Here is a 17,848-nt window from a genome sequence, read left to right on the forward strand (position 1 = left end):
CAATAAATCTCTGCACGTATTTTCCACTGTGGGGTGTTTTTTGGCTCAGGAGGTAGAAGCAGATCATCTACCAAATGGAAGGCTGGGAGTTTGATCCTGGACTGCTCCAGCCTGCATGCCAAAGTATCCTTGGACAAAATGCTGCACCCCAAATTATTCCAAATGGTTCCATTTGAGTGTTAATGTTTGTGAGTGTTAGCCGTAGAGAAAAGTGCTTTCATGAATGGATGAATGAGACATGTTGTAAAAAGCTTTTTGAGCGCTCAAGTATGGCAAAAATAAATAAATATATATACTTTTATTTTTTAAAAGCACTTTATAAGAACCAGTCCATTTACCACTTCTCTCCTTGTCTTTTGGCCTCCACTGCAGAGTGACCACGCACCCCAGCACCTCCAGCACCTCCAGCACCTCCAGCTGCACAGTATTGTACTTTTGTGAATTACTTTAAATCTGACGGTCGAATCTTGTTAACAGAAGCTAAGTATCTGAAACAGGTCGGGATAAAAAATACAAAGACGAGGCCTAGAATCAAGACATAATCCATTGGGGTTAACATTTTTTTTAATACTTGAATAGGGAGATGAAGCATTGTCAAGGAGAATCATCATGTCACACTGGACAGTCAAATACAAGACAAATGTACCAGACACTGAACATCTCTTTTATAAATCTTTATGGCATCTTTGACAGGGGATTTTAAAAGCAGGCAGTAGACTCTTGCTGCAGTTCTGTGCATGCCCTGCCTCCATTGCTGGGTAGAGGGTTGTTGCACTGTCGACTTCTTGTCTTTTGCCCTCCGCTGCAGGATGACCACGCACCCCAGCAGCTCCAGTTGCCATCAATGACTATTTCTGTCAGAACGGATCAAACCATACCTCCTGTCAGTGTCTCAGCACAATTAGTGGACATAAATAAAACAAATACAACACTGTTACCAGATTATTATTATTATTGTTATTATTTTTTAAAGTTGTCTTAACCTTTTTTCCTATTAGTGATCTCACAGGCTCTTCCAGTATAGCCAAAAGGACAAACACAGTCACACTTTGTACCTGTTAAGAAGAAGAAAAGATATTTCCTTCACTGTCACTATTTGCCATCACTATAATCATCACCAGATATCGCATTTAGATTTTGTTTCAGCTGAAACTTAAACAAAACAGTAGAAAAATGGGATTGTACTAAGATGTTGCAATTACTTCTTGAGTCTTTGATGAAAGACACATCCTTATTACATCAAAGTAAAGCTATCATAAGTAGCTTATGATACAAAGTAGTGCATTGAGTTTTCTGTGAATAAATGATGGAGATGGAACAAAGGAATCACTCCATGTTAATAGTTGTTGCTCAACAACAACAACTGGGTTACCTTTCAGAACAGCCACTCCATTGTTGCGACAGGGAGCACACCGGCATGGACTAGCCTCTGCCAAGTACTCTGACAGGGCTCTCTTCAGGTTTCTTTTCAGGACAGCATGCTGGGAAAAGTCTCTGGAGGTCACCAGCTCATGGAGTGGCCGTGTCTAATAAGACATAAATACTGTTTTAAATCCAGGATCTTTTTACTGTCCAAATAAAACTCTCTCCCTTTTTTGTACTGAGCTTACTGGGAAGCTCCACAAGTGCTGAAACCTGACTGTGCTGCAGCAAGGCAGCCTATTTGTCTTTGGCACACTTGCTTTTTGGCATCATTTTGTGTTTGCTCTTGCCATTGATCAGCTCGGTTTGTACTTTGCCACTGTGTGATTGTGCCAGTGCTTGTCATGCATCAATTAGTGAGGTCAGATGCCGTGTGGATAATTCCATCACATTTTTGAGCTGAAGCTGAGAAATATTTAAAAAAAAAAATGAACAAAATGAACTATTTACTGCATTCATGTAAAAAAAAAAAAATATAGACAAAAACAAACACACCCATTGTAGAGTATTATGTGTGGGACTCCAGCATGTAGCACAGCCAAAATAGAAGCAATAGACAGAAAAACTGCAATAGGCCTAGGCTGCTGGGGGGTTCCCAGGCTGGCTGCTCTTCCTGAGCCTGGCTCTTCCTTGCTAATAGAAGTTCATCTGATTATTGTTGTTTTCTTTGTTATTTTAGTATCTTCCCCTTACAATAGAAAGCACATTGAGGCGTCTGTTACTGTGATTTGGTGCTATATAAATAAAATTTAATTGAACTGAAATGAACTGAACTCACCGTTTGGCGAATGAAGTCAGGGTTGAACCGCACACCTTCACCCCATAGCCTCATTAGTTCAGGGGTGGGAAGCTTCTTGGACAACAAAGCAGAGACGGATTCGCTACTTCCACCTCTTACGATAGCAACAAAGTCTTCCACCACACTGCCAGTCCTTTTCTCCTCTGGAAAGAGACAAATTACTTACTTAAGCTTATTTGCTCAATGTAAGACAGACTGACAGAACTATGATCAAACAGGAGATCCCACCTCCCATCTCGTTCAGCAGGCCATCACAGGATCCTCCGTGAAACCCCAATGATAAATAGATACCGTCTATATTTGCGCCAACCTTTAAACCTGCCTCTACGCAGTTCTTGTAGTCTTCTAAAGAATATTCTGGGATAAAGAGAAAAAAACCCTCAGAGACCATTTCTTTCACGAAATAAAGCAAAGACTAGTTCAAACAGTCTTAAAGTGTTGACAGCTTATTTCTAACAGTAACGGTCTAGGATTTCTTGTCATGTCATCTAAATATGGAAACAACTGACTGAGAACGCCTAACTAAAGCTTGTTGAGGACTCCTACCTGTCTTTGCAAGCTTCTCTTTGTCCAAAATAATGGTGTGCTCATAGTCTCCTCCGAGGGCAGCCTCGGTGACATAGTGGGTGCCATAGTCCCTGTAAATCTGCCTGTATTCCCCATAATCATAAGCCTGCGGCAGGGCGCGTAGGCGCCGTAGAAACTCGGGGTGTAGCATTAAATCATCCGGCTTCAGCATGTACTGGGCCAACTCCAGCTCTGCCTTGGCCCTCACAAAGCTGTTTGTCTGGGCATCAGAGAATGCAGGTCAAAGTTATCACAATGCCTACTGTGTTAAGAATACAACATACATTTTGGATATGTGGATATTTGAAAACATAGTGAGAAGTTCAAGGTAACGTAAAGAGATCTGCACGCATTAAAAACAACCCAAAACATGACACCTCACCGTCCCAGAGGCACTGCGAAGTTTCTTAACTGACTTGCTGTATTTGTTATCATTGTAGTTGATGCCAAACTCGAAAATTCCTGGAATGCCAAAGCCGATGGAAACAACGGTTTTGCTAGTGCGCTCCTTCATGGTGTAGTCCATGTAGTCAGAGTAGGATTCAAAAGCCTGCAGGCTAAAATCATAGGAGCCTCTCGTCTGTGGACAAAAAAAAAATTAAATGTTTTGTGTGAAAACTAAATGGTAATGGTTAATTAGTCATATTAAGCGTGAACTGGCCTTTCTGTTCACCCCCATTGAGGTGTTAGCTCAAAAACAAGACAACAAAGGGTGTAGAGTAGAAAACCCTATTTTAAAGTTTTCAAAAATGGCGTGGCAAGATTCACAAGAGCTTTAATCTGTCCCCATACTTTCAAAAATGTGCACCCCTGTGGCACAACCCCAAAATTAAAAAAGGTAAACAAACAATTTACTGGCCACAATGGCACAAAAAAGTGATTTAAAAGAAGAGAACACGCTCATGTCTTTTAATGATCTGACAGTAAAGTTTAATTTGGAAGGACCCGGCCATTAGAGATTGTTTGAAAGATAAAATAAAGCTGTCTCAGGAGACAAATCTTCTAGAGAATTTCATTTTACTTACACCCTTACTTACAAAAAGATCTGGATTGATCCTTTGATAAGGGAACATGGGATTCAATCATCTCTGAAAATGGGTTTTACATAAGGGAAGCTAGAGGTAAATTTATCCAATATAAAATTCTTAACAGGTACTATTACACACAGATGAGACTTTATAAAATTAGTAAACATGACTTGTGTTGGAAGTGCATAAAAAGCAAAGGGTAAGCTAGTGCAAGTTATGTGGGAATATCCACTGGTCTCCCCAATATGGGAAAATGTTTTAAAATATATGGAGGGCTGGGTGAAATTTAAGTTTCCTAGATCACCAAGACTGTGCCTATTGGGGGACAGAGGCGAGGTGCCAGAGCTAGAAAAAGCAGGCTTCAGTGTTAAACACTGGGCTTGTGACCTGTGTTCGTCTTATTTTAACACTTTGGAAAGTGCCTCGGACCCCTACTGTTTCTTTAAATGTTCAAAAAATAATAAAAACTTAAAACAAATAGTCATATTAAGAGTACTTTGAACACAGATGATACTGCAATGATATAACAATGGCATAGCAACATGGCAACATGGCAACAATTTTGTTTTAAAACTTCAACAAACCATTAGTAAATGAATTCGTTTATGAATACTAGACCACAATACTGGACAGAAGTGTGTTTGTCTGCTTTTTCACCTGAAAGGTATACTGTTGTAAGTTGTAGGGCTTCCTGAATCTGACGTCCTGGATGTAGTGGGGCAGGCAGCTGCCTGCATAGTATCTGTTATCAAGCACCACTCCTTCCAGGTTACTGTTCAAGATGTTTATTCTGAAAGAACAGCAATAATTCTGTGCATGGATTGGATTTAGAAGAGTAACATGTAAAGTGTGCGTGTTAGTCCCCATAGGGAAATAGTTCCTCTGCATTTAACCCATTCACCCAGTGAAGCAGTGGGCAGCCACCAGTGCAGAGCCCGGGGAGCAGTGTGTAGGGATGGTACCTTGCTCAGGGGTACCTCAGGGTAGCCGTTCAGTGGAGTCGAACCCCCGACCTTCCGATCATGGGGCCACCACTCTACCTACTGAGCTATCCCTAACATGCTTGGATAGAAGTACAAAGTACATAAAACACAAGTAATAACAATAATTTGGACTTGCACAAGAGACAGACTAGTGGAAACATAGCTCACCCTTTGGCAAGGTTTTCGATTCCCCAGTACTCCTCAGCCTCCTGCCTGCAGGGCTTGGGAACCTTCCTGCAGCCATTTTCATCTGACATGTCCCCACAGTCATCCTCCCCATTACACTGCAGAGTTCTAGGAATACAGCGACCTGACAGAGTAGAGGAATATATGGTGTTAAACCATGACTTCTTTCCAGACAGGCAGTGTGCAGAATAAGTATGTTTGCAGAATTGGATCCATTTTGCAAAATTATCTGTAACATAAAATCAAAAAAAATGTGTTTCAAAAGTGGATCTTTACTTTCAAGTGAAGAGTTAGATAAGAATTAGATGAAGAGTTGATTTGATTCTCAACATGTCTCTTTGTCAAGTGGTGGTCATCAGTTTGCTAAGCTTAGGGAATAAAGCAAGTTGGACTCTGCTCCAAATAAAGAATATTGACTCCGGAAAGTCACAACTTATCCCAAAATGTAATCTCTCCAGTGAATCCTGGGTCTTCCCTGTGGCCTCTTCCCTGAACACATCACCTAGGAGGCACTAAGGAGGCATCCTGGTCAGATGTCTCAATCACCTCAACTGGCTCCTTGCATCCTGGAGGACTAGCCGCTCTATTTCAAGACCCCTGCTGACCCCCTGTCACCCTTTGGAGGATGTTCATTTGTGCTGCAATCTCGTTTTTCTATCCATCCATCCATTCGCTTCCGCTTATCCTTTTCAGGGTCGCGGGGGGCGCTGGAGCCTATCCCAGCTGTCATAGGGCGAAAGGCGGGGTACACCCTGGACAGGTCGCCAGTCTGTCGCAGGGCTAACACATAGGGACAGAGAACCATTCACACTCACATTCACACCTAGTGACAATTTGGATTAATCAATTAACCTATCCCCACAAGTCTCCCCCCACAATCTCATTTTTCTAGTCACTCAGAAAATAGGTCAATCCGTAAAATTTAAGTTGTATCTAGGTTGGACAGTCAAAAACTTTGTTTAAAAATAGATAATTTACGATTATATAGTGGCTGAACCCAGTAAAAATTAAATTGCTAGATAATTTGAAATTTTCTGACTGGAAAGAAGACTTGATTATATCAAACACATAACAGTAACGTCCATGCAATGTGAATTCTTAAACACTGAAAAACTACTGCTGTGTGATTTCTATTCCGACTGTTGGAGTTACCTGTTTGGGTGCAGAGGAAGCCCTCACAGAGAGGAACACTGTCACAAGTGTAGCGGGCTGGAACATTACAGGCCTCCTCCTCCCTGGCATGGGAATTGCACTGTTCCCCTCCAAACTGAGAAGGCTGCTCCACTTTGGCATAGCGATACTGTGATGTTGCGGGTCACAGAAACACAAGAGATTTTGCCAGTATCCAATAACGGTGGCCTGAAAACTGCTCCCGGGGAGCTATCAGCTGAAATCACATTAGCAGGCTCTTTCCACTTTGTCATGTCAAGGTTATTAATCCCTTTACTTGTAAAGTGGATAAAATAGAGCACTGAAGTATATCAGCTGAGTCCTTCACCAGACACTGAGCTCTCAGCTTTCACAAAAACAGGTCACAAGTGTCAAAATGTAGAATGCTCCAGATTTAGCTCTCAATCCTAGCCCCATAGGAATGATTCATCCAGTCTAAACTACGCTAAATTAAGCTAATCTGTGGAAATGTAACATTTGATTTAAGAAGTTTATCTGGCTAGTAATTCTGTGGGTTAGTTAAACTAAAAATAGTATTGCTTGATTTCTGAGTTTGAGATGAAAGATTTTGTTTCAACTTTTGATATTTTAGGAAACATATTTTATTTGCCTTTTGCCAAAAATTCCCATTGAAACAATGCTAAGTTAGTTGCTAATTTAGCATTTTTATATTTAGCATAATTTAGCAGATTTATTTTTAAAATATATAGGTCTTCTAGGCAAATTCTACATTTGGACTAAACCAGGCAAGCCGTTTCCACTGTAGATGATCTACTATTAGCCGACTGCTGCCTGAAGCTTCATGGTTCAGACTTGATAATAGTACGCTCTGCTCATCTACTTTCAAACAAATTCTTTTAAATAGTCTTTAATACCTCTTTTTGTTTGCCCTATCTCTAAAGCAGTCTACAGTATAACCAATGACCAACCACTGTTGGGGGTAAATTCACATGAGGCTGAATCACAGGCTGTTCCACATTCTTGGACTAACAATGACTGTATTTTTTTCTAATTTTTTATTAAAGCATTGCATTCAGACTAAAGTTCTGCTTGTATTTGTCCACTGGTCAGCTGCTCTGTGAGGCAGCACACGCTTAGCTTATGCATAGCTGCATGAATCAGATTGTCTGATGAGATCCAGTCATATTTCTGCAGATTTCACTGTATGTTCTTGTTGATTTAACTAACATCTCATAGCCATTATACTTACTTTCTTCTTTTGACAGACGTCACAACGTGACCATGCGCTCCACTCTGACAAAATGCAATCCACTGGGTGAATTACCACTGAGTCACCCACTGACCGGGCTTGACGACTGCTAGGGTCTTCATTGCTTCCTGTGGCCACTGCAAAGTTACTGTTACATGCAGATTAAAAATCACATCAAAACAAATAGAGCAATGCGGCACTGGGAGCAAAGGTCATGTGTTTTTTTCAAAAGCATCTGATCAAAATATAATAGCTTGTGAAAGGAACACAGATTTAAGTGTCAAATGAGGTGCTTCTAAACTTCCTAGTTTGTCAGCTGGTCTTTGACAGATAAATAGTTACAACAATTAATTCCTGTGGAACCTACTCAGCAAATGAAAAATAAGCTTATCAATTCATTGCAGTTAAAAAAAATAAATCTCCTACCTTAGCAGCACCAAACTCAAAGTAACGTGGAGTAGACAACTGTGCAAATTGATTGCACTGCTCTGTATCACCACAGAAAGCATGTTTGTGTGTTGTGACTGACTGTGAATGAGGAGAAGACACTCTGCTCTCTATGTAAACAAAGCCTGATCAATAATGGACTGTATATGAACTGCTGCCATTAAAGTCAGATGTGGAGCTGGAGTCAGAATACTGCAGGCATTCAGGGCCACAAAGCCAATGTTATGGTGTTGTCTGTGTGGCTGGGACACATACCTCAAGTTTACTTAAACATTATAGAATTTGCAGAGCTTGCAGGTTTGGTCAGCCCAAATTATATGGATGTATTTTTAGTTTTCATAAACCTTAGTCTGTATAATCTGTAGGAATCAATGAATCTGGATGCCTATAAAGTATTTCCATTAAAATATGCCAGTGGTGAAATATCAAGAGTTTGTAATGAAGAAAATTCCAGCAAAGTCATTTGAATCATGTTTCCCTACGTGTGACCTTTAAGCTTTATTTATCTTGACTGGTTTGCGGGATTTCACAGAATGACACAACCACAGGAGTCAGCTGTACTTAGTGAAAAGCAATGAAAGTAAAGAAACTGCCATTACTCACACTGAGTGTGCAACGGCTGCTTTGTCATGTTATACATTCAAAATTTAGGCTTCTGCTTTGTAAAGATAGTAGTGGTAGAAGCTAAGTCACATGCAGACATTTAAGTACAGTAGTAAAGTATATACACTCCTGTGCAAAAGTCTTGAGCCACCCCTAATTTCTTTCTATTTTGTTTTGAAGGAGCCAGACTTTGTTGTAATGTTTTAAAGTGGTCTTGAGCGATAGTTCTCCAGGCTTTCCAAAGGTCTTTCAAAGTTCTTCTTTCTCCTCATTTTCAGTCCAGTCCATGTTTCTGGCCATTTTTCCAGGAATGTTTTCTGTTTGTTTGTTGAGCCACTAACACTGACCTATTACTCATTCAAACTGGGCTAGAATAACAAAACCTAGCAAATTAAATTGTGTCTTTAGACATTTTCTTACATTGGTTACTTTTCCACTTATTTCCAGTCCTGTCTATGTACCTGATCATTTTCACATGAGTGGCTTTGTTGTCGTTGTTGTTAAACCACTTAAGACTGACCTATGGATATTTCAATGCATTTAAATGATATTTTGTTCCAATTTCTTTAGTTGCATCTATGAAAAATGCCAAAGTACAGTTTTACAGACATACTTTTGCACCAATAAGGAGCAGCAAAAAATGGCACATCTTAGCTTAGCATGGTGTGCAGTGTGTTATTCAAACATCTGAGGAAACTGGACAAATAGAAGACAGAAGAAAGTGACGAACAGTATCTGAAAGTCACGCTGGGGGAAAAATCCCAGAAAGACCCGACACATGTCCTGAAAGACGCATCTGAATCTTCAGCTGATCTATTCACTGTTCATTGAATTTTAATTAGAAATGGCCTCAGTGGGAGGGTGGCTATCAGGAAGCCGTTATTAACGAAGGGAGACAAGGAGAAAAAACTCGGATACACCAAACTGCACAATAGCAATTTTTTGATTTGTCACTAAAACAGTCACCACTTTTCGAAAACCAGATAATGAGTTTTTTGCAGATTCAGCAAAATGTTTCCCCCTCTAAAATACTTGCTTAAATATGGATGAATCTGTAAAAATGGAGATGTAATTTTTCATACACATACACACACACTAAAAAAAAAAAAGCAAAGGCAATGGTGGGAATCACATGGTATTTTATTTGTGACTGAACAGTGGCATGGGTACAGTGTATGGGGGAAGTCATAGACGTACAAAAGTCCTTTTTTTTTTTCCTTTTTCATGACAATTCTTAATTCCATAAATAAAATTTACAAAATATTTTGGGACTATTTCTCATTTTTCTTACACAAGCAGGGGTACAGTTACCATTTGTTTTTGTAAGTCTAGCAGTTAATAGTGATATCTCTATTGTTCATATTATATAAAGTTGCCTGTCTTTTCAACCGTCTTACTTCAGTGGAGCAGACCTACAGTATGCCTAAGTGCTTTGTCACAACAATGACCTGCTTACTGTATACACCGACAAATCAAAAAGAAAACGATAAAAGACGATAAAAAGAAACGCGATAAGGCATTGAAACGCTATCGACCGTCTCCGAGCTTGGCGTGATCGAGCCACGTCAGTGCAGGATGAGTTGATTCTGCTCGCCTATTAAACCAGAGATACGGTTAGATGACAGGCAAAGTGTAAACAACGTGACCTCAGTTGGAAATGTCAAATATCTAAAAAGCAAAGCGTCCTATCACTACAACAAAAAAGAAAAAGCGGTTGTGGTTCCGGCCCCGTCGCTCGTGTCATATTTCAAGTTCAAAATGAGCAAAAACTGGGTCTAGTAGTTTTTTTAAATTTTCTTTTTAATGACAATGTAACACAGATTCACAGTTCATTTCTCACTAACTGAACAGAAGACAGTTTTTGAAATTTAAAAAAAGAAAAGAAAAAGGTGAAACAAATGTCCAGATGTCAAAAAAAAAAAAAAAGAAAACAAAGAAGAAGGAGGTGCTGGTAGGGCATTGTTTGAGAGAAACACAGGTAGTTGGCATCCAAGAGGCAGAGAGCTATCTTATGGCACAGAGGCTCGGGTGTGGGGGACTGGGAAGATTCTTATTTACAAAATAGATGTTTGGCAAATCTTGATTTCCATGCTGATGCCTCAGAGTCATGTGGATATCTGCAGTGACTCAGCGTCATCAACCGAGAATTCACAGCTTATAAAATAAAAACAAAAATGAAATAACCTTTCTTTTTTTAAAAATTTGTTGCAGGCCTAGAAGGAAGCTGCGGAGATCAGCTCTGCTCACAGCCGAGTCCGCTGAACCCATGTTAGGTCTGTTCATGCAAATGGCTGAGTCGGTGGAGCGACGCTATGAGAACATTTGGCAAATCTTCCTGCTGTGCACAGTGTTTGCTGGTGGCAGCTGACGAACTTGAAGGTCAACCGCATCCAGTAGGACACTGCTCCTCTCTCTTTTCCAAAAAATAATTTGCATCATCAGTGTAACCATGTTGTTTTTTTCTTTTGTCTTTTACATCATTGCAGATATAAACTCATTAATCCAGAACAGGAGGACGCAATCACCTCCTGTTGTCAGTTTCGGTCAAAGATAAAAGGTCACTTCCTGGTTGAAAGGTCAATTGATTGGACGATGAAGCCAAAGTCTGGAGTACAGTACAGTACAGTAAGCGGCCTCTGGAGGAAAGCAGATCCTAGGATAGCCAGCTATTAAATAACTGCCAAAATATCCTTTAAAGGTTGAAAAAAAAACAGCAGTTTGTGTTTCAGGCTGTGAGATGCTGCTGCTCACAGTCGCTCATCTCTCTTTTCTTCTTTTTCTCGTGAGCTCATGTTTCGGCCTTTAGAGCTTCCATCACCCTAAAAGACAAACAGCAATAATTTCAAAATCACTTAGCGGCACTAGTGCTGTTACAACTTTCGTCACAAGGTGGCAACATTGTGCCTTCCTTATTTCTGTGACGAAGCAGAGAGCTGGAGGACAGAAACAGAATTTAAACCAAGGCCCTTTCTCAACTGGCCACTCATTCACACGGAAAAAGGAGATATACTGACAGGTGAAAATACAGGGATAATAAAAAGAGACAGAGAGAGGGAAGAGCAGGATGAGAGGAGCTGGGGAGAGAGGACCCAAATGCAACAATGTGAAGACAGCTGATATTTAACTGAGAAAATCAGAGAAAGAAGGAAACCATGAAATACCAACTCACTGTCTGATGTTCTCTAGCTGTCTTCCTGTGGACATGTCTGATCCTGTGGAGGATCAGCAGCTTCGCTGGGCACAACGGCAGAGCCCTGAGAGAGAAAACACAATAAAATTTCTCCTTTAGACGTGACGTGTTTGTCAAGATCAGGCGATCCTCAGCTTGTTAAACCTCCTGCATTTCCCCGAAAAACAGGAAAACATTTAGGAAAGTGACATCGAGTTTAATTACCTTGAAATTTTGCCTTATTATACATGATCTAATCAAAGCACTTAAATCATTTTTGACCTTTCGTGTTTAATTGACTTGGCATTTTTCTAGAAAAAAGGTTAAACTCTCATCGAATTTGGCCATAATAATCACGACATTCTAATCTGCGTAATTACATGTTACATAATTGAGAATAGGTCACCCATGTGGCAGTAATGGATTGTAGCATCATGCTAGTCAGCTGTTCTATGAAAAATCTATGAATCTAAATGACTGACATGACCCCCAGAGGGGCCGTCCTCACCGATTGTTCCTCCTTAGCGTTGCTGGAGTTGCCCTCAGGGTCAACAGGGGAGTGATCTGTGGGTGGGTCACTGCCTTGGGAAGGGGGGCAGTCTGAAGATGAGCTCTGCTGTGGGGCTGGAGTGGATGCTAAGGAAAAGAACATAATCATGAAGATGAAAGAAAAATATTCACAGAACACAGTAAAAGGACTTATAGATGGATTTTGTGCTAATCTGCTCTGTCAGTATTCTGGCATCGTGGCTGGTAGCATGGATGTGCTTATAGGGAAGCAGTAAGTTTAAAACTATGACCTTTATTGCTTGTCATCACCTATCCTTTTTATCTAATGTACTTGACATTCTATAAAACTTAGGACAACCCTCTTCATTTTCTTAAGGTTAACAGAGTTTTTCGGTTAAAGCTGTAAAGACACAAGGCAAAATGTACAGACATGCTAGTAGTTTTGTGACATTATGTAGGCTATATAAAACTGAGGTGAATGCTAATGTCTGCATGCTAACATATTAGCTTTTTGATTTTTAGCAGGTGTACAGCAATGTTAGTGTGCTAACATTTGTTCAGTAGCCCAGTTGCTAATTGCTTATTAATTAGCTAATTAAGTAGCTAATTGCTAATTAACTTGGGTGTTGATTTGTACCACAGTGAATATAAAACATGTACAAGTATTTTGTAAATTTTGGTCATACTATGTTACAAAATGTACAATTATATGTGGTATTTTCATTGATTAATGACTTAGCATTCTTAGCTAATGTTAGCCAAGTCGTTGCAGCCAGTTTTTTAAAAAAATTACATGTATTAAAACTATATGCATATAACATATATGCATGTAACTTATTTTAAGGTAGTACATATAATTGTTACAATAATATAAGTAATTTAGAAAATACTTCTATTCTCTATGGAGGAATATCTGCACAGAACTAAATCAAACATTTGTAAGCCCACTGTTGTCCAAAGTGTTGACCTTTTTCAAAAGGGGATCGAGAAGATGAAAAAAATGCATTGAGCTAGTCATATAAAGTGGCACAGCTGCCGGTTTGAGTAATTATGTAGAAGGTAAATAATATAAAACACTTACGAGACTCAGTAGACGGTGAAGTCGATGTACCTGGGCTCAGAGTCATCCTAGAGAGATCAAGGTCGCTACAGCTCCCTTCTTCTTCCTGGGTCGTAGCAGCTGGAGGTGGCAGGAGCTGACTGCAGACCAGTGTGTCCGGTACACTCATGAGGCCTGGGGTGCCGCACCTGCTCACCCCTGCTGATACAGCACCAGGTTCTACTGATACAGCTGCTCCCGATGTAGAAGGACCCTCACCTGCATCTGAGTCGAGGCCTTCTTTACCCAGGCTGAGCTGCTTTTGGAGCAGGGTGGGGTCGGCCGTATGCTGGGGGCTGGTGATGGCTGAGGATGGGGCTGATAGGTCGCAGGCCTGGGGGCACATTGTGGTTATGGGTACTAAGCCCTGGAGCATGGCGGCCGGGATGGCGTGGCCCCCCACGCCCACTGTCTGGGCCGGCATGTAGGCTGCCATAGCTGCCCACTGCTGCTGTGTAGCAGGGAAAATGTTGGCCTGGCTCCAGATGACCGGCTGACCACTGGGGAGGACCTGAGCCACCTGCAGAGGTGCCTGCACAGGGAAGGCCAGAGTCTGAGCCTGGGCAGGAAATGGCTGCTGAGCCCACTGTGCTGCCTGCACAGGGCCCATGGTCATATAACCTGAAACAGGAACAAGAGTGACAGAGAAAAGAAAAGGAAACGATTAAAGGTCTCCGTGGTTACCAATTTAGTGCACATTATTAAAATGACAGATACTAATCTATAAATACTTCCAATCTTTAAAAATGAGCTATTTAACTCTGAACATAAGAGCAAAAGAGATGCACTTGAGGAGATCATTCTTTTTACAGTCTTAGATTCACAGGGACTTTTCTTGTCGACCTCATTTTGGCACTATAATCTTTCCAAATCATATTTTTGTCACATTTATGCTATTATTTGTGATAGTACAGTCACAAACTTGTTTGAAAATGGTTTGCTGCTGTAGTGCTCCAAGTCATCAGAATGACTTAAATTTAATTTTTCCTTCTTACTCTTTAAATCTTACTGTGAATGAAACCAAGTCAAAATCGGACAGATGGCTGGCTATAAATGTATATTAGAGAACATACAGAGGTACAATCAATGTACAATCCAGTTGGAAACCAGTGCTGCACATGTAGTATAAATAAGAACTACAACAATGTTCCTGCATGAGGCCTGCTGACTTCATATTATAAGCACTGTTATCTTAGACAGACACACTGTGAAAAGAATGATTGTGAAGGTTGTTGTTTCTTGCATCTAAAAGGATGTTGCTCTTCAGCGAGCTGCTGGTTAAATGATACATCTTTTTTTTCTTCAGTTTTATACAATGTCAGTTGTTTCAGTAAAGTATGCAAAATCACTGTAGTGGTCCTTCAAGTAACACCACTTTGCTGTATCTCACCACAGGTTTACAGCCTAATTAAACTGCATCTCTGTGTGCGGTCCTTAAAGTCGCTCACTGCTAAATCTTGGCAAGATTTGTCATGAACATCAAAGAGCCACGTCGCCACCAGCGTTCTTTATTTTTTCTCGCATTGTGGAAAACGATGAAGCGTTTCAGCCTGGGTATGGATACCTGATGGCACAGAGGTGGGGCTGAAGGGGGCGTACAGCTCAGCAGGAGTGTGTTGCTGCTGGCGGCTGCTCCTGCTAGGGTCCAGTGTGTTGGCAGGTGATGGGGGCATCTGGGAGGAAATGCATACACACACACACACACACGCACAGATGTCACCGTGCTATCAAAGTCACCTAAAAGTCACAATATCTTTGGCTGCAGTGTCTGCCACATATTCAGGTCATTTAGATCTCAGTAAATAACCTAATGAAATTAAATGACATTACATGTTGGAGCTAAAAAAAAAGAAAGAGGGTTTGTGTTATAGTACTCACCGAAGGAGGAGTTGACATGTCGCCGAAAAGATCAAAGTGGTTGATATTCTGTCAGTCGAACCGAGGAATGAGGGAGAGAGAAAGACAAAGGCCAGTGATACATCACGCAAATGAGACTTGCACAACCATGAAGCCTTAAATTCATCTCCGGATAGGGTACGGTGGTTGCATGGGTGGGTAGGTGCGGGGAAGTGAATGTTACTCACAAAGGCAGTTTGTGCCGCGGATGGCAAGAAACAACTGTCCCCTCGATTCATTATCAGAAAATGGATCTAAAATGAATCTTTCGTAGCTCGCTATAATTGAGTGGGTAAAAGGCTATTCAGCCCTGTAAAGCAGACTCTGATTAGATATTCTTATGTGCGCCAATCAAGAGCCCCCCCACTCCCACCCCTCCCATGAGAGCTCGGGGTGCTTTATCATGCTGATTTCCCTCTGTGAGCACATACACGGGGGGACTGTGTTTATATCATCAAATGAATGAAGGAAGAAGCTCCTGGAACCACCCGACCGAGGCAATGAGGCCACCTCACCCTATAGGCAGATGTGACCCCTGCTCTAGTCCCCTCTGTCCTCCACTCACACTACTTAAAGGAGAGGAGACCTAGCTATGGGAGAGACTATGAGATGGCTAGGTTGCGTGAAATGTCTCTGAGGGGAGGGGGGGCCATGCACAAGCAGACAATGATTCACAAAAACACACAGGATTTACATGCTGTAAAAGAAACAGACAAACACACAAACACAACGTGGTCAAACTAAAGAAAGGAAAAGGGGGAGGAATCACAGCAATCCACGTTGCTGCCGACAGGGCGTTTATGTCCTCCTCCGATAAGCTGGGACATAACCGATTGTAACTGCATTTCGAAACCATCGAGGGGGATAGAATGAGTCAGAATTTGGAGCGAGATAAACACTGTACACAGAGATCTCTGCCCGCCGGCACCGACACACATCAGGGGAGCTCGAGGCTCTCAGAAAGCTCCAACTGAATGAACAGACAAGCAGTAACACTTAGAGATATGGAAGCGCTGCTACTTAATATACTGGCATGGGCTGTTCAGGTGAGATAGCAACAGGGGCTGGGACAGTTTATCTGTCTGATAGGCTGAGCAACAAGCACAGAAACAGCGAGGAGAAGGAGGAGAAGAAGAGCACTTTGACGCAGCTGTTTTCAGAGGTTACATGGAGGTTCTTACTGGGTTAATGCTTGACAAAATTGGTTTGAATAAATGTTTTTTATCCTTTACAAGCGACTTGAGAGATGTAACAGCGTAGTCACTGCATGGCGGTGAAGAACTCATAAAGCCTAGCAAGATGAGATGAAATATATTTTCAGTTAGATGACATGGCAGGGGGATGGGGTCAAAAGTGCATTTCTTTTTATGCTGTTCTCTGGTCAGATGCTATTTGTTAAAGTAAAGCTTTTATGAGTGTTTGGCGGCCTTGGATAGTATGTAACTGCAACTACACCTCATGCAGCTCAACCCGACACCCACCCCCACCTACAAACCTCTCGTCCTCGACCTCTGAGGAAGATGAAGCAGCCACTCCTTTGTTTATCTAATCAGCCCCCTGCACCAGTCAGTTGGGACCAGCAAACAGATTCTTTGTCTTGACATGAATCAGATTGTGCAAAGATTCAGATTTTGGCTATGAGACCCGTCCTCTAACGTTGTGTGAAATTGCTGACATGCATGCTTTTGGTTGACAAATCAATTAGTTTCGATTCTTTAAGCATGCTTATCATGATCAGTAGCTTTGTTGTCACAGAAAAAAAACAGACGCAGACACACACATACACCCCTGTGTGACTCGTCCTTGTCTCGAGAAGTTTGTTTTTAAAAGCCTGTCGGCTGTAATTCATAACTGAAACCATTAGATAACAGCAGATTAAATTACTAGAAATGGATGGTGGCTTAAGGCACTTCCTACAAGAGCATCTTAAAGAGAGGTTTGCAAGTAGAAAAATAGGAAAAGTAAATAATAATTCGAAAAAAACAAAACACCTACAGTCATGAAATGGCGTTTTGGGACATCATAGATCCCTTCCTTCTGCTGACTGGTTGGGACCTGCATTGGATTGGAGGTCGAGTCAAACGTAAGTCACATTCAACACCTTTTTTTTTCTTGGCTGAGTATTTAAGAACAAGAACTTACAAGAGCTGAAACATGTCGGAATCAATTTCTATCTGGGCCATTTATTTAGATGCGTTTTCATCGTTTAGCGCAATAGGATTATGCAGATTTTAAAGTTGCGGCACCAAATCAATTCTACTTAAATCAATATCGATTGCAAACAGTGCCTGAGAAAGGTATGTGCTGGGCTCGTGAGTATTTGTTAATCAGCAACAGCACATCTCAACTAGTTTATCTGGCTATATATAAAGAAAAAAACCTCCTGAGCTCTGGCCTGTTCTGTTTATTTCGTTCACAATTATCCAAACTATCTGTTGCTCTTAAACTCATCTGTCACACCCCCCACTCCTCCACGCTCCTTCGACTGGTTAACTTTGGTTACGTTTTTTCCCCGAGTCTATTGATCTTGTTTCACTCTGAGATCAAATGGCATGGCAAGTGATTAATCTCTCACTCTCTCTGCATCTTTCATCTTCAGAAGAAGGCAAGATACAGAGAGGCAAAAAGAGGAGGAGGAAGAGAAGAGAGGGCGAAAGAGAAGGGGGGCTGGGGAATTGGATTAAACCATACGCCAGCTCCCTGGAGTCCTAGTTGGAGCTTCAAATGGTCTAAAACCAAAAGGTCATCGTATTGGATAT

The 17,848-nt window shown here is 41.2% G+C and overlaps 2 protein-coding genes across 5 annotated transcripts in view; both read right to left on the reverse strand.

Annotated features, from left to right (window-relative positions):
- Positions 1–554: 554 nt before the first annotated feature.
- On the reverse strand, positions 555–7,875 carry c8b (complement component 8, beta polypeptide). The gene is made up of 12 exons (XM_080861270.1): positions 7,792–7,875; positions 7,366–7,513; positions 6,138–6,285; positions 4,968–5,109; positions 4,474–4,606; positions 3,171–3,368; positions 2,768–3,008; positions 2,450–2,578; positions 2,201–2,364; positions 1,373–1,526; positions 984–1,055; positions 555–854 (listed from the first exon to the last, which is right to left on the reverse strand). The coding sequence occupies exons 1-12, from the start codon at positions 7,872–7,874 to the stop codon at positions 700–702; spliced, it is 1,767 nt and encodes a 588-aa protein (XP_080717396.1). The 5' UTR covers position 7,875; the 3' UTR covers positions 555–699.
- Positions 7,876–9,543: 1,668 nt separating this feature from the next.
- The window catches only part of LOC308412858 (disabled homolog 1-like), a 50,734-nt gene continuing 42,429 nt past the window's right edge, over positions 9,544–17,848 (reverse strand). For 2 of the 4 annotated variants that reach the window (XM_080907493.1, XM_080907494.1), the window contains exons 9-15: positions 17,085–17,144; positions 15,072–15,119; positions 14,758–14,866; positions 13,176–13,814; positions 12,093–12,220; positions 11,585–11,669; positions 9,544–11,234 (exon numbers count right to left, since the gene is read on the reverse strand). In XM_080907493.1, the coding sequence (XP_080763619.1) occupies positions 11,598–11,669; positions 12,093–12,220; positions 13,176–13,814; positions 14,758–14,866; positions 15,072–15,119; positions 17,085–17,144 (1,056 nt within the window). In that variant the 3' untranslated portion in view covers positions 9,544–11,234; positions 11,585–11,597. Of the gene's footprint in view, positions 11,235–11,580; positions 11,670–12,092; positions 12,221–13,175; positions 13,815–14,757; positions 14,867–15,071; positions 15,120–17,084; positions 17,145–17,848 lie in introns of all 4 variants that reach the window. The other 2 variants (XM_080907495.1, XM_080907496.1) reach the window with 2 other exon arrangements.

The sequence above is a fragment of the Rhamphochromis sp. 'chilingali' genome (genome assembly GCF_963969265.1).
Source record: "Rhamphochromis sp. 'chilingali' genome assembly, chromosome: 16".
Taxonomy (NCBI): domain Eukaryota; kingdom Metazoa; phylum Chordata; class Actinopteri; order Cichliformes; family Cichlidae; genus Rhamphochromis; species Rhamphochromis sp. 'chilingali'.